At 37.2% G+C, this 16,920-nt stretch overlaps 3 protein-coding genes across 8 annotated transcripts in view; 2 read left to right on the forward strand and 1 right to left on the reverse strand.

The window, feature by feature from the left end:
- Positions 1 to 2,770, forward strand: part of nipblb (NIPBL cohesin loading factor b) — a 37,511-nt gene extending 34,741 nt beyond the window's left edge. For all 5 annotated transcript variants that reach the window (XM_079600493.1, XM_079600495.1, XM_079600491.1 and 2 more), the window contains exons 44-47: positions 44 to 378; positions 467 to 641; positions 1,303 to 1,473; positions 1,560 to 2,770. In XM_079600493.1, coding sequence (XP_079456619.1) covers positions 44 to 378; positions 467 to 641; positions 1,303 to 1,473; positions 1,560 to 1,925 — 1,047 coding nt within the window. In that variant the 3' untranslated portion in view covers positions 1,926 to 2,770. The remainder of the gene's footprint in view (positions 1 to 43; positions 379 to 466; positions 642 to 1,302; positions 1,474 to 1,559) is intronic.
- A 911-nt stretch (positions 2,771 to 3,681) lies between these two features.
- Positions 3,682 to 8,068, forward strand: medag (mesenteric estrogen dependent adipogenesis). 2 transcript variants are annotated; one of them, XM_079600497.1, is made up of 5 exons: positions 3,682 to 4,256; positions 4,340 to 4,470; positions 6,618 to 6,733; positions 6,853 to 7,023; positions 7,101 to 8,068. In XM_079600497.1, exons 1-5 carry the CDS (start codon positions 4,057 to 4,059, stop codon positions 7,119 to 7,121), a joined length of 639 nt encoding a protein of 212 aa, XP_079456623.1. In that variant the 5' UTR covers positions 3,682 to 4,056; the 3' UTR covers positions 7,122 to 8,068. The 2 variants fall into 2 exon arrangements, with proteins under 2 accessions (XP_079456623.1, XP_079456622.1); XM_079600496.1 differs by having other exon boundaries at positions 3,966 to 4,256; positions 6,853 to 7,912.
- Positions 8,002 to 13,856, reverse strand: alox5ap (arachidonate 5-lipoxygenase-activating protein). The gene is made up of 5 exons (XM_079600498.1): positions 13,633 to 13,856; positions 13,384 to 13,471; positions 12,620 to 12,690; positions 10,316 to 10,397; positions 8,002 to 8,504 (listed from the first exon to the last, which is right to left on the reverse strand). The coding sequence occupies exons 1-5, from the start codon at positions 13,700 to 13,702 to the stop codon at positions 8,342 to 8,344; spliced, it is 474 nt and encodes a 157-aa protein (XP_079456624.1). The 5' UTR covers positions 13,703 to 13,856; the 3' UTR covers positions 8,002 to 8,341.
- Between the last annotated feature and the right edge of the window lie 3,064 nt (positions 13,857 to 16,920).

Raw genomic sequence — 16,920 nt, forward strand, 5'->3', positions numbered from 1 at the left:
GAGCTGACATTTATTTTTCTAACAAACCTGCCTTGTATTGTAGTCGTTGCTGAAAGAGCCAAGGCCACGGGAAAAGAAGGAAAAGAAGAAAAAGAGAGGGAAAAAATATGGCTCTGAAGAAGAGGATGAGAGTAGCAGGGAAAGCAGCAGTGATAGCAGTGATGACGACGTCATTCGCCGGCCCAAGAAACCCAAGCGAGCTGCTGCAGTGAACTCAGACTCTGATTCAGACCTCGACTTAGAGGATGTGGACAAGGTGATGCTGCGTCTTCCTGACAATCCCAATCCCTTATTGGACTTTGCCAATGCCTCTCAGGGCATCCTGCTGCTCCTGATGCTCAAGCAGCACCTTAAGAACCTCTACGGCTTCTCTGACAGGTGAGCTTTAACTGCTAGTCCAAATGCTGTAAATAACTAATACCGATCACTGGCTTCATAACGAATGCCTTTTTTCCTCTTCCTGCAGTAAAATTCTGAAGTACTCGCCTACAGAATCTGCGAAAATTTATGACAAGGCTGTAAACAGGAAGGCCAATGTGCATTTCAACCCACGGCAGACATTGGACTACCTGACGAACAGCCTATCCAATGCAGATCTAACTTACGATGTCAAGAGGAGAGTCGTCAGACAATATTTAGATGTAAACATTCTGATTTTCCTCTTTTGATTTGTATTTTGCCTCATAATTACCGTAGGTGCTGTTTTAGGTGCAGCTAAATGATTATGTCTGAATATATGTATATTTTTTGGTATTTTTACAAATGTATTTTATTATTGCTAATATTTTTTCAGTCTTTTTGATCATCTCTTTATTTGCTCTAAAGTGGCTCAAATGTGCTCTAAAGTGGTTTCCATTAAAAGACTAGAAAGAATAATTGAATATATGCATAATATGAAAATAGGGCTTATTGTGTAGTTTTATATACATGAGCATTACAATTTTCCAACATTTAAAGCAAGTGTTGGTATTAACTACAACTATTGAAAATCATTTTCGTTAAAATAAAATGTATAGATGAAATATTAGATGAAAAACGTACCTAAATGAGTATTATAAATGTCTGTTGGCATCTAAATGAAAACAATGGTTAAGTTGAAGTACTAGTATTACTAAAACTAACTGACTAAAACTGAAAATATAAAAAAATGTAAATAAAATCTATAATACTATATAAATAATACTAAAATAACACTGTTTGCAACATTTTAAGAAACTGTATGAAAAAAGAAAAACTTTGTTTTATTAAACTGACTCACAACAATGAATCTAACTTGCCATCTGTAACTTGTTTACTGTCCAGTTTAAAGTACTGATGGAACACTTGGACCCAGATGAGGAAGAGGAGGAGGGTGAGGCTTCAGCCCACGCAAGAAATAAAGCCATCACTTCTCTACTTGGAGGCTCCAGCCCCAAGAATAATGCTGCTGACTCGTACGATGACGACAGTGATGCAGACGAAAAGACTCCTGGGGTAAGAAAGCTTTTTATTTGACCGTTGATGTCTCGCATCTTGGTGTTACCGTCACTTTAAAACTCCATTTGTTTGTTCTCTTCTAGTCGTCACGGAGATCCAGGAGAGGCGGAGATTCCGCAGAGGCATCAGGTCACATGAACTCAACGGTAAACGCCAAGGACGTCATCGCTATCTGCTGCCCCAAGTATAAGGACCGGCCGCAGATAGCACGTGTTATTCAGAAGACAAGCACAGGCTACAGCATTCGCTGGATGGCCGGATCGTACTCTGGTACCTGGGCGGAGGCCAAGAAACGTGACGGACGTAAACTGGTGCCTTGGGTGGACACTATAAAGGAGTCTGACATTATTTACAAGAAAATTGCCTTGACGAGCGCGCACAAACTGACCAACAAAGTAGTGCAGACTTTACGTTCACTGTACGCAGCCAAGGAAGGAACTTCCAGCTAATTAAATCTGTAATGACTCCCGAACTGTTGCACCCAACAAACTCTCAGCAGCCAAACTTCATCAGGATTCAACGTTTTGTAAACTTAAGTTGGAGAGAAAAGTACTACAGACTCACAGGTTTTAAGATCCAGTGCGGAGCTGGTCGAATTAAGGAGCGACGGTTTTAAAAGAGTGGTCTGTTTTGGAAAATGTAGATGTGAATCCTGTACATCTTTAAGTTAAACGGAAAAGAAAGAAATGGAGCTCCTTCGCTGTTCTGCAGCAACTTGGTTGTTTGAATTTTTTTTCCCTCCACTGTATCATAGTTTAACACAAAACAGAATCAAAAAATGTTTATATCTCTGACAAAAAAAAAATCTGTTTAAAGAAATAAACTTAAAGTGAATGTTGGAAATTAGTCTGTTGATGTTCTTAATAAAGTGACCTTGGAGTTTAACCTAGCACCGGATGGATTTCTTTAGCTTAGCTCCGTTTCCAGGGAAATAAACTTTTAAACATCTCCTCTGCTTTGTTTTACTTCTTTTGTGCTGTAAAATGGAGTTTCCTGGACATAATTTATTGAGTTAAAGCAGAGCATGCAGTATCTGTTGCCGACATGGAAGGGAGTTTTTTTTTGTAAATGTAGATTTTGATGTATTGGGTCAGAGTTTGGGTCTCTACACCCCACAGCGGGACAAGGGAACCCCAGCATGTGTGGAGGAGCAAATACTGCAATAAATTTTTTACTTCTCTTTGTTATTTGTCTTGTTTGAATTTGACTTTGATTTTTACATCTTTGGAATTATTTTTAAAAGATAAGCTAACCTTAGTTGTTTTTTGAAATTATTAAAAAAACAACGTTTGTAAAGGTGCTGTTGGCTTGTCTGCATTTTATGACTTAAATGTTAAGATTTATTGTAGATATCTGCCTACTTATACACTTCCTGGTGTTGGTACGTTAAAAAATTTTTTTTGAAAGTCTCTCATGCTCACAAGGGCTGAATTTATTTGATCAAAAATACAGTAAAAAAACTCTTTAAAACGGCTCTTCTATTTTATTATATTTTAAAATGTAATTTATTCATATGATGGCAAAGCTGAGTTTTCAGCATCATTACTCCAGTCTTCAGTGTCACATGATCCTTCAGAAATCATTCTAATATGCTGCTTTCATGCTCAAAAAACATCAATGACAATGGTTTCATAACATTATAAATGTCTTTACTGTAAAGTTTGATCAATTCAATGCATATTTGTTGAATAAATTATTAATTTCTTATTTTTAAGTGTCCTGACCCCAAACTTTGAATGGTGTTATGCCTAGTTGTTGATAATTTAATAAGAAACAGAGTTTTCCCAATGGTAATATTTTACTGGAAATCGTAGATTTCAAAATTTTGGTCAATTTGTTCAAGCTGTGGTTAACTAGGTCACATGGCCTTCTAGCTCCTCACTTGTAGTTTGTTTCACCATCTAAACCAGCTGGAGTTGGAACAGCTTGAAATTGTGGAAAACCTGCACCATCATTGCCTGCCTTGAGTAAGTGGGAAATTAAACAATTAAATAGGGGGGGAAATATGGGTGTTTTTTATGGCTAATGTAAAACTGACACTGTAACTAAGTTAAAACTATCAAACTATCAGTATACTTCTTTGGATGATCATACATGTATGCATAATGCATACATAACGAGCCTGGCCAAACTGGTGTTCAGATGGGTATTTCAGCCTAAAACGCACACAAACCTCTCTAAAAACCATCCACACATCAGCCGCGTAGTCTGGTTAAGCTGTTTTTTCCTGCATGGGGAATGACTTATATTTTCCGAAGGTAACAAACTTTTTTGTACCTCAGGGAAACGTTGCACTGAAGCGTACACTGACCTTGAAGTGACTAATGGAAAGATGTACTAAATTTGCCATGATTTACAACTTTGTTTGTCGTTTAAAAAGAAAACTGGGTTAATTAACCCAGTTATTTATCAGTATGACACGTGATAAAACTCGTTAAACTTCTACTGATATGACTCAAGTTCTTTTGATGCCCAGATTCATAAACCAGGTCCACGCCCATCAAACGAAACAAAGCAAAGTCGGGCGACTCATGAGGACGTTCACTCTTTACGTCTTCAAGAAGTTAAAAAAGAAATAGCATGCGTCAAAACACCCTTTCACGGTGCGTTATGGACGTTATCGAGCTCGAGTCGTTTTTAAACAGCCCTCCTCGTGGATTCAGTACCGAGCGCCGCGCGGGCTGCACAGTCGTGAAGTGGGATCAGGAGAACAGCTGCGTGTTCATCGATGAAATCCAGTCTAGCAAAGGAAACGTGATTTTCTGTAATTCTCCAGGAAGGTAAATGGATTCAAATAACGTCATATGGTAATATACATGTTTAGATATAGTTTGCTTTTTTTAATCCTTTATGGCGATTTTAGGGAAATCACGGTACGTACTTTGGGAGAGTACACCGATTTGAGACGACAACTTACCTCAATGACAATATACATACTGGTGTCTGCGTGCACCAACACGACGGTCGAAGAAAAGAGAAACAGAGATGTGCCAGGTATGATTTCTTATTGCTATTAATATTTCACACAGTGAATGTCTTTAACCTGCTTCTGTATATTAACTCCGCAATTAAAGGTAGGGTAGGCAATTTAGCGGCTAGCAATAGCAAGCTAGTTTTGAAAGCATGAGATCCCACCCTCCATTCAGCCAGAGCGTCCCCTAAGCCATGCCTCCTTCAAAACACATGAAATGCACACGTCTGCACTTTGTTTCCCGGCAGACCGAAAATAAACGGGTCAAAATCACCATACAGTGCCTTTGAGACCTCACAATTTCCTAAATAAAAATCTGAGATTTTCCATTTAATTTAATATGTGTTGTATTAAGGAGACCTTAGGCTGTTAGAAATGCATATTGGTCAAGCTCCATCACTTTTTATAAATTAACTGCAATCTGACACTATACGGGCAAACCATAAAATATGTCCACCCTGTCATGGACAAATTCAAAGTAGAATAAATACATTTTCATTGCTTAGGGATTATAAAATGTAGATCTAAAGAAAGATAATGTGTCCCTTTCCCAACAAAACATTCTAGTTAATGGTAAAAGTTTTTTTATAATAATGAAATTACTGCCTAAATATGTATTGGTGACAGGGTGGACACAGGCTTGGTGACAGGGTGGACAATGACAGGGTGGACATTTTTGGCTAAAGTTAGCATTTAATTAGCACATGGTGTACATGCAGTTAGCAAAGTCATTCACTGTTGAAGCTGACTGTGCACTGTTTAAAATATATATTTTGAATTTCTGAAAAGTTTTTATATTAATTAATATTTCACAATGACAGGGTGGACATGTTAAGCTTGACAACACGCAACTACAAACACAATATGATAAAAATTTGGAAATATAAGTGTAGATACGTATTGTGTGTGCAGCAGATGTTTTAACCTCCACTGAAGAAAGACCAAATGGGGCAGGGGGGTCACTGAGAACATCAGTTGGTTTCTTAAAGGAGCGTTAACCCCATAATGACAGGGTGGACGCCAATTTCAGGGACACATGCAAAATGCTTAATATTATTATGAAAATAAAATAGAAATAATCAAAATGACTTGTTTTATTTAATAACTTGTTGAGGACAATAAGTACATTCAAATAGTGTTTTAATTGTATGTCATTTAACCACTTTTTACACTCACTGAAGTTAGCTGAGCAGCATGTGGGACATTACAAAATCACATATATCCAATCAAAGAAAATGGTATAAAATCAGAAAAACACATTTCAAGAGACTTATCATTGTACTTGTATGTGTGTAAATGTTTGGCCACTTATAATAAAACCTCAGAATTTCATTATTTTGCATTATGTTCATGATGACTGAGTGATTGTGATGAGGACACCAAAGGCACTTTATAGTGATATTGACTCAAACGCGAAAATCCGATCAAATTCAACCAATCACATGACGACTTTGACATTCCTGAAGTGTTTCCAGTCAAGTGTACCATATGCATCAGACGTTTAGCCAACGTTCCGTGGGCGTGACGTCTGAGGCTGAGACTATAATTACGGTTATTTTAACATGGTGTGAATGCAGCATAAGCTCTACAAAAGCAGGTGCGCTGTGGTATGGAAATACAGGTGAAACTCGAAACTCGACTTACAGCTTATGAAAACGTTTTCACAATATTCTAATTTTGAATTTGGGGTTTTCATAAGCTGTAAGCCATAATCATCAAAATTATAACACATAAAGGCTTGAAATATCGTACTTTGCATGTAATGATTCTTTATAATATATTCGTTTCACCTTTTAAGTTGAATTACTGAAATAAGTGAACTTTTGCACCATATTTTAATTTGAGTTTCACCTGTATGTTGACAGGCAGGTAGGACATTGTATCGGACCGAATGCAATGATTTGGACGAACATATTTTGGTCCTGAGACTTCAACAGAAGATATATGTACATGTTTTATCATTATTTATCCATTTCAATATGAACTTGAAACAGTGATATTTATGGTCTTGTTGATATTAACATCACTAAAGTGGTAAACATTAGTAAATAGGAAATGCAATGTAGCTATAGGTCACAATGTTAATAGCAAAGACATCATTAAACTTTGACACAGTTGCATACTGTATTTTTAAAGTCAAATGCCTCACCCTTCTTATTATTGTCTATAGATCTCAGATATTACGTGGTGGCGATCAATGGCAGTCATCCAATGATCAGATGGGAGATGGAGAGAGGTTTAGACCAGACTATTTCATCTGTTGCTGGAGAGAGCTATTCAGTTGATGTGAGTTCCTCTGTGGTGGAGATTTGTTTTCAATGATTTATGATGTACAGGTTCAGTGTTATTTTACTGGCAAGGTAAAAAAAAATACTGAAAAGTAAATGCTTTTTTTGTGTGTAAAGGTTGATGTTAGTGCTGCACTACAGGGATGGGTCGGTGAGAACTTTCAAAACCTTGTTGATGCAGAAAAGGTGAAACCCACCTGGAAAGACACGCATTTCACCATCAAGTACTGTTCGGATGCCCTTTTTGACATTCCCTACTGGTTTGGCTTCAGCAAACGACAGTTTAAGGTGTGTTTTAATAATTCAGCAGGCGTCTCTGATGGGTGTATAGTATTGAGAATGTGACTGGGAATCTGATTTTGCAGATCTCTTATCATGGGAGATGAGGTCAACATCCAAAATGTGAGACCCCAAACATCTACTGAAAACTTCAGTCTGTGGAATTAAAACCCACAGATGAGGAGACCATGAGAGCTGTGGAACTGTAATTCATTAAAGACTGTTTTATTGTAAATAAAATGTAATTTTGCACATGTTAGCAATGATACATAAGATCATAAAGAAATGGAGATCATAGGAATTTAATCTTAATTTTAATTCTGTTGAAGCAGTAAGGTTAATTTCATAAATACAAACTCAAGGTAGTTATAGCACTTTTTAAAATGGGTTACATTCGTTACTTCACAGTAAGTACATTCATTGCTTTAAATGGGTCATATTATGAGGCGAGTGATATTATCAACGAGTGGATCTCTGAGCTGGTGTGAGTGGAGGCGGGGCTAATTTGAATATTTATAGAACGCGTATACTAAATGAGGCAAGGGTGTAGAGTTCCATTTAAGCTATTTTATGGCATGACTACATTTTTCAAGGAAAGAACATTTAAATGTGTCATTTTGGTGATTAAAGATGAGTTTTAAGGGATAAAATGATCAACTAGAGACTTTAAGCAAGCTGGATAATTTTGAATATTTCTGATGTCACAGAGCAAAACTATATTTCACCCCACAGGAAACCCGCATTCCAGTGCATGAGCAGAACTTGGTACCTTTAAAGGCACAGTAGCAAAAAACTGACAAATTTAAATCTAAAGTTCAGAGAGAGGTGTGAAAATGGTCATGAAAAATGAAAATATTCAAATTATAATAATAAATTAAAAATTATATGCCCCTTTAAGACATTTATTTTAAAACCTTTTACTAAGATGGTACTAATAAAATCAGCCTTGTGATTTTTTTTTTTTTTTGATTTTTTTTTTTAATCCTCTTGTTGATTTTTAAATGTTTATAATATGTATATAACATTTTGCAATTAAAAGCTTTTATGACTCATCAATGTGATCAATGTTTTACTCTTTTCTTGTCACATCCTCTGACTAACTGACAAACCCTTAACTGAAATAGTTTATCTACACCGATCGATATACGGTAGTCAACATTTGAAGTGGACCAAAACCTTTCATCAAAGTTATACATTAATTTTTAACAATACCCGTTCTTGTCTTAGGACATCTTTGATGAACTGTTTTGATGCACTTTAAATGTTGACTTCTGTATTTCCACTCTACTGTTTCAGCTCAGGGGAAGTTAAATCTGTCTGGCACCGTTCATGGCAAGAGCAGAAGGGTTGATGATGCTTTGGTGATGGTCTGAATGTATTCTTTGTAGTCATTGCTGCCATAGGTGAGCATCAGGTGATTTATGATTCCCACAATACACATGAGTGACAGGAAAAAGAGAATTCGTTTCCCGAACAGGAAGCCAGGGGTGCTGTCAAGCATACAAGGAGAATATATGTCAACAAATTTGGTGTGTAAAAACAGTTGGATTACACAATTTGGTGAATGGACGTTTGTATAAAGTAATATCCAGGGTTGAAACTGTTTAGACACATTGATCTTATCAAAGTTCAGCCCGTTTGGATTGGTTCAATAATATTTGTAATTAGATTAGCTAATGATGTTGGGAATGCAGAACAGCCCACATTTGTCTTATGTAGTTTTAAGGTTAGTGTCTTAAGAAAAGTTTACTGTACAGTTGTAATCCAAATTATTCAAACCCCATTGCAAATAAGGTTTATTGGCAAAATTGACAGACGTTTAGCTGTTTGCAATGAACAAATCATTGATTCATCTCAAAATTTGGGGAAACCAAATTGGGGTAACATTTGTTGTGTTGAGCTATTTAAATTACTTCTGTTTATCAAACAGAAGTAATTGAAATAGCTCAACACAACAAATGTTTCTAGTGGTTTCCCCAAATTCAACTGAAAATGCAACTTTTAATGACTTCTGCAGTCTCAAAACTATTCAACCCCTTCATGGCAAGCATCTGAACACCGTTTTGCTGTAATGACCTGCTGCAAATGAGATGTATAACCAGACACCAGCTTCTGGCAGCGTTTTTGAGGAATCTTAGTCCATTCTTCATGAGCAATGGCCTCCAGTTCAGCAATATTCTTGGATCTGCGTGCTTCTTGGGTCTGCGTGCTTCAACTGCCTTCAAATCCCAGCAGAGATTTTCTATGGGGTTCAAGTCAGGTGGCTGTGATGGCCACTGTAGAATCTTCCAGGACTTCCTCTGCAACCAAGCCTTGGTGGAATTTGAGGTATACTTGGGATCATTGTCCTATTGGAAGGTCCAATGACACTCAAGATTCAGCTTCCTTACTGACAGCATGACATTTTCTCCTGGGATTTTCTGATACTTCAATGAATCCATCTTGGATTTTTCCACACGCTAAAGTGTTCTTTTCAGCATATGCTTTATTATTCTCCCTCTAGACATACCGCTGATCCATAGGGCCGAAATGGAAAATGCATACGTTTAGTACGCGCCTTACTGTGCAAGCTGAAACCTCAGTCATTGTTGACAGTCTTGCTGCAGATCTTTTGCAGTCACTCAAGGGTTTTTCTGAACCTGCATTCTCAGAACTCTGGTTGCAGCCGTTAATAGCTTCCTTATTCTGCCCTGTCCAGGTGGTGTAACCACTGATCCTTTCAACGGTGTCTCTAGGAACATTTAGTGCCTTCGCTATCTTTTTGTTTCGTGTTCCTTGTATGTAAAGGGCGATGATATCTTCTCTTAACTTTTTGGACCATTCTTTAGACTTAGCCATATTTCTAACATGCAGTCAAACGTGACATTTAACAAACCTAGCCAGTTCATATATGTCATGTGTTCTAGCTCAGGCACACCTGGTGCAACTAATGAAGCTCTTGATTAGTTGCATCAGGTGTGCTTGAGACAACACCTGTTTTGCAGATTTGTGCTGTTGTGAGGGATTCTATTCAGGGGGTTGAATAATTTTGAGACAGAAGTCATTAAAAGTGAAATCTTCTGTTGAATTTGGCGAAACCACTGGAAACATATGTTGTATTGAGCTATACAGCTGAAAGTTTGTATATTTTGCCAATAAACCTGATTTGCAATGGGGGTTGAATTATTTCATTGTAAACAGTAAAAGTTTACAATGTTTCAGTTGACTAATGCAACTTTAGCACAAGGGGAAAGTTTTTTTTTGTTTTATGTCCAAACCGGCTTATTTGTTCACAGTGGATTATGACTTTTTAAAATTGTACCTCTGGCAAGTTTGCCCCAAGTAGCCAACAAAATACTTCTGCCGGACCACAAGGTAGAGAATGCCAGAAAAGGCAGCTGGAGCTGTAACAAAAATAGTTTATGGTTATAAAATGACTTCAAAAATGTTCTTATTATAGTTAATTTGGCTACCCAGCTAACAGGGAACGTTCTCAGAACTTTGGATAATGTTCTGGAAAAGTTATAAACAAACATTCTTTCAGGAACGTTAACAGACCTTTCATTCAAATGTATCTGTTATTTAATAATGTTCTCAAAATATTAGCACAAAAACATAATTTATACATCATTCATGGAATGTTTTTTCCCCTGAAACATTTTAGTTGGACATTCTATGTTTTAGAATGTTTTTAAAACATTTTAAATGTTTGCAAAATGATACGTTGGCATAATTAAGAAAAACATTTTTTAAACCTGAACGTTATAAAAGTTCATAGAACTTTCCAAAATATAAATTTTATAACTTAATAGGAACATTAGTAAAACATTCTTAAAACATGTCTGTTAGCTGGCTAATTCCCAAGAAATGAATGTACAGTTACTGTACAGCAGTGGCGGGCCGTGCATTTCACACCTAGGCCTTCAGTGATGTCCAACCTGAATTAATAACGAAAAACAGTGAAATTCCTGTTTTTATTTTGCACCGGCAGTTATAGGGTTAATGCGGTGAGTTCGGGAAAGGCTGGGTAGAGAGAAACGAGCGAGTGCGTTCGGCTGGCTACAGTGGTTCTTGCGTTCCGATTATAAATTCAGAAAAGAAAACTCCCTTGTCTTATCCTTCAATGGTTACAATAGTATTAATGTTTGAAAAAAGAAGTTGCTTCGATCATAAATTTACAAGTAAAATTAGGAAGAAAATATTATGCACGGACAAAAACGGGGGCAAAAAAATGCATTATACTCACCAAAACTACTGCCTATTTTTTTAATACAAAATCCATTCTAATTTCTTTCCTCAAAAAGACTTAAATTACTTGGATGTACAGGTTGTCTGTGCGTTTCAGTCCCAACAACCTTTTCTATCGCCATCGAGGCTATATAAAGTGCTGAAAGTCGAGTCTGTCCCGTCGTATTTCTGGCATGAGTTTTAATTCGCTCTAGTGCTGAGAGTGTCTGCTCGACAGAAGCAGTAAACCGGGAAAACACCGCAAAACAAGACGATGTGTAACGTTACAGCCGACACAAACTCTCACACAGATTTTTGAACGATATCAATGAGATCAGCGCGACTTTTGGCTTTAAAATCAGTCCTGGCATAACGTTACATTGCAGTCAGTTCTGTTTTTACCCGGACAGATCGATAGAGTCCCGTGACTCTGCGTAAGCTGAATAAAGCTGAATAAGGGATTTTTTTCCGGTAGGTTTGAACCTGCTGGTGGTCGAGGAAGGAAAGAAACATTAATTTGTGGGTTGAAAAACTATTAAATCTACAGGAATATATTTTAGTTTACACAGTTCGCTACTGATGCGGTTAGCTATCTCTGACTACCAGTAATAGTAGTACACGCTCTGACCATCCAATCAAAGGGCGTGAAAATGCTTACGTTATTGTATGCCTGCTAGATGGCCCCGGTGCATTCAACTCGAAATCTGATTGGCTTATTAAATCTGACTGATTATCTGATTGGTTAAAGCAACAGTTTCATTGCCATTCATATTAAGCTACAGGCGCCCGCACTATCGATTCTGAAGGCCTCGAGGCAGATATATTTGTCCTGGCAACACATGATGACTGAAATATGATTGGATAAAAGCGCTAAAATAAACATACACTACTGGAAGCAGCGCAACCAAGAGAAAAACTATGACATTACGAGAATGGACTATTGGGAATCATGTAATACTCATTCATAAAATATATATATTAAAGTTCAAGTCAGTGATTCTGATAATGTTTAGGCCAGCAGAGAAGGCCTTGCTGGCCCTGACGGCCCACCACTGCTGTACAGGTAATTTCTCTGACTCATAGAATTTTTATTGGGGCTGACTCACATTATGTATGCGTCGGTTGGTTAGCAACAGGATTACTTCTTTTTTTTTTTATGATGATGATGACAAATATTTGCATATGGGTCAGCATGAATTATTGGCAGAGAAATGCAAACCATTTCTATCACATTACAAAAGGGGTAGTTTCTGTTATCCTTCCACCATATAGTGAACATTGATGATAAAATAACAAAAGCACTTTTAATTCTATATAATGTGTTAATTTAGTCAGAATGTGAAAAAGAAATGTTGCACCTTTTATTGATGAAAGTGTTGGTATGAATTAATTCATGTACCTTGGCTGAGGCAGATACCAGCGCACCACAGCACTGCCAGAAATGTGGGGTATGTATCCATGCAGTTTCGACTTAAATTGTGAAGTAAAAAACAATAAGTACATAAAGCATTATGAAGCAGTTCATTCAATTATAATAGCAAGCATAACTTTTTATAGTCTCAAAAACTAACTCTTATCGTCTCCGTGAACTCCGTCACGCAGCGGGTATTCCATTTGACCAAACACTGATGTACAAAATGTGCTGATAGTTCTTACATCAATGTAGCTTTGAGAAATATTGTGAAAGAGTTGTTACTTCCTCTCTGGTGGTGGTTCATGACACTTTTTATGATTGAATCTAAATTGAGACAAACAACCAAACCAGAACCCAACAGTCTTGAGATGCAACTGATAATAAATGCTTTCAGTTTGGTATATCTGCTTAAAGCCCACATTAGCCCAATTTACTTTAATGTAAGAAATGTTTTGAGAAATGTGTTTAAATAAATACAAAAAGGCTTTCAATTACAGACAGACCAGTGCGACCCTCGTGCAACATTAAGATTATGTAAATAAAGCAGGAAGTTAGTTTCACCAACAGGAAAATGTGGAGCGGTTATGCAAAAGTCGTCACACCATCACTATTTCATAAATAGATTCTTCTTATATATATATATATATACCACTCCTTTTCTGGTGTGCTTATAGTCATTGATCATCTTAAATTATTTCAGTTAAATTCCATAGTGGATGAACAGAGTGTAAACTTAAATCAATACTCACTTTGCACAGGACAAGCGCTCAAAAGCTGTAGAATGTTGTTTAGAATTAACCCCTGTGCACTCTTTTTCAACCTTTAGGGCAAAGAACACTAAAGGAGAAGTCAATATATTAGAGATTAGGTATTATGGGTATTTTAATGAATTTGCATGTTTATGTAGATGCTAGTGTGGACTAATTCCTTCTAGATGTATAAATACAGCACTATGTTTTCAAAGATGATCTGCATAAACATCATTCTAAATGTCTTACCATTCTGAACAACGCTGAGAAGAGTGACCAGCACTAGCAAGATAATGTTGTCCATCACTTCAGCATCCATGTTCTCAGAGTATAAACCTCACCAGGTCTGTTTCAGCACTGTTGGTCTGACTGCTCTCTGATCATTTTAATATAGATAACATCACTAAACTGATGCGTTTCCTGGTGGGAGGGCCACTAGAACTCACTTCTGCTTCACTGTGGTGCATTTGGTCAGTTTGAAACAAAATATCTCAATGTGAAAAACCGGTTCCTGGTATAGCTGCATTTCGTTTTACAGCTCATTCGATCAGCTATTTCAGGACAAAATGCAGTTTAACCAACACACACTGAATCTAAAGTGGAAACTGACAGTTTGTTGATGTTACTGTTACAGACTGCCTTGGTCTTAGCTGGTTTAAGCTCTAAATGCAAATATGCATATTAGGCTACACTGCATATTTTGGGTGTCTCCTCATCAGCTTATTAGCAGTGAGGTGCCATGTCCTGACATGGTTGTGTCAAATAAGGGAAACATCCAAAATGTGCATTTTCAGAGGACCTTCTTGATCAGTAGTCCGTACTTCGTACGTCGCTAACTCAGTTAGCTGGATTTGATTGTTGGCGATTTGGCATGATCTTGGATTGTTTGGTTCTTCGACGCTCATCCTGGACTTGCTGCCATAGCAACAGTTCTATAAGCTTAAACCTGCTCGGGAGCAGGCTTATTTCATGTAAACAAGATTAGATTGCGGCTTTATGATACGGGAAGTCCTTTAGCGCAGCGCGTTAGAGTTCTTTTTGAGATATCGTTTTTCTCGTGACTCGTGAGAGTGTCATTTACATCATTCATTTGTTGGAACCACACATTTAATATTCGACTCGTCGGAGTCTGGCTTTAACAACAGCACAAACTGTGTGCATTGCCCTGAGATTCTTTGCAAGTCCCTTACGGAACAAACATATATGGGATTATACTGCAAAATAATGCAATGTGAATGTATGTTCACACAATGAGTTACCGATTTCTAGTTCCCATATGCTTTGCTTCTGACTGTTAAAGGAGAGCAAGTGTTACAATTAAGAGTTATTTAATGTGTTTTCTTCAATATTAATATAGGGGGAGATCTTTTAGATTTTAATGTTCTATTATTTTTAGAAATTAAAAAGTTTTCTGGTATGTGTGAGTTTCTGGGGTCCCACCCCAAAAGCTTTTGGGGGTTTTCAGATCAAAATACTACTTTTTCTGTTGAAAAACTATCAACATATGCCTCTTGCAACAAATAAAAAGGAAAAGTACTACACTGCCCACCTCTGTATCCAGGGGCGTCAGTTTGTGTTGAAACGTGGTGGGGACAAAAGATCAGATGAAAAAACATTACAGCAAAATATTGAATATTTCAAAAATATCATCATCAAAAATGGGCATAGTGTAGGCCAGTCAACAACACGAACATACTCAGCATAAAACCCTCAACAGTGTCGACTGCACATGTAACAAGTCCCTGCAACACCAGCTCAACCGAACAGTGCCAAAGCACTGTAGAAAACTGCAGCGTGTTAAGTCAATGATTACAATGAAATTCATACATAAAGAAAACACACCATAAGCATACAATGCAACATATCTGCATCAAATAACAACAGTGTGGCTGTTTGTCATGTTCACAGAGAGAGAATGTATAACTTGGACAAGAAGAAACTGTTTTCAAGAATTTGTTCAAGTTACTGATCGGGGCCTGCATGTTTTTGGGTCATTTTAGAATCAGTAATAGTTTATTTTGGTTAAGTTACTTTTTTTGGACAATGTACATTGTTTCTTTCTGTATCTAAACTGCATTGCATGTTTTATTTTGTGCAAATAAACCTTTAACATTTCTTGGTTGGCTTGATTTTTCAGAACATTTTAACCAAATGCTTTCAAAAAGTGGTGGGGACAAAATCAGCCATTTCAAAAAGTGGTGGGGACATGTCCCCAGCGTCCCCAGTGTAAATGACACCTATGTCTGTATCACTTCTTTGTGCAGACTCTTCTGTAGGCCTAGATGTGGACTCCTGCAACTCACATTGCAGTCAGAAATAATAGGCACAGTATAAATTAGTATAAATCATATGAAGTTACTTGTGCACATACAGGTACTTCCTCCAAAGGATACTGATCTGAAAGGGTTTCTTCACTGTTCTGTGCAATGGAAACAAATGGCTATTACAAAGTGTTGTACTTTCGTCCCATTTGATGTAAAACGTTTGAGAAAGTCCACTTACTGCACGTTTCAGCCACCACTTTCTTGGGAACAGATTAAAGTGTTGGCGTATGTAAAACAAAAGAATGTCATTAATGAACCACACAGGGAAGAAATGTGATCAATAACTCATGGCAAAATCAGTCTATCAGTTTTCACTTTCACAAGTCAAAGCAACTCATCACTACTCAAGATTTAACAGTTTAAATGACTGTACCAGCCATTTGGATTATAGGATTATAATTTACCTACTTAATTTTATTATTTGACAGTTTAGTAAGGACATTTAAATCTGTTGCTGCTACTGGTCCCTGGCTGCGGGTCTGATGAAGATCTAAACCCGGGATGCCCTTCACAATGGGTCGATTCACATTCAACCCAAGGTTTGCAGGACCACCACCTGTTTTTTTGGGGGTTTTTTTTGCTCAGCCTTCTTGGTTGCTGTTATTAACAGACAAACACATGATTTAACAGTGCTTTTTTTTTTTTAAGAGACTACAGTATAAGTATAGCCTACCTAGTAAATATTATTATTTTGTAGAATATTCTTGTACTTCACCTTTACTTGTTCCCATGTTCTATTGGACGGTGGCTCTGACATTAAAAATTAACAAAATAATTATGAAATTATTAAAATACTAAAATATATACTGTAATAAGTGTAGCTCTTGATCTGCTGCGGAGAAAAATTGAGCGCGCTCTTTGGCCATGGTGAGCAGCCAATAGCAGCGTTGCTGATCAATGTTTCTACTATCGATACATATCCCCTTTTAAACCAGCGCATGAACGCGCAATTATCTCAGATAACTCTATCCAGCTATACTAATCTTAACCGGCAGGTGTGTTCGAAGAACCTAATTAGCCAGATCATGATTAGGCCGATGATATCATCTTGGATGTCTCATTTGATCTCGGATGTTTTAAGCAACCTACGAAGAACGGACCCCAGGACTGATGATATCTGCTCCAAACCCATCCAACAGACCAACTCGTATTGTCACTTTTATATTTAAACACTAAATATAAGTTAGTCAACTTCATGCAGTTCACCAGGCCT

This window comes from Phoxinus phoxinus (genome assembly GCF_949152265.1).
Source record: "Phoxinus phoxinus genome assembly, chromosome: 23".
NCBI lineage: Eukaryota > Metazoa > Chordata > Actinopteri > Cypriniformes > Leuciscidae > Phoxinus > Phoxinus phoxinus.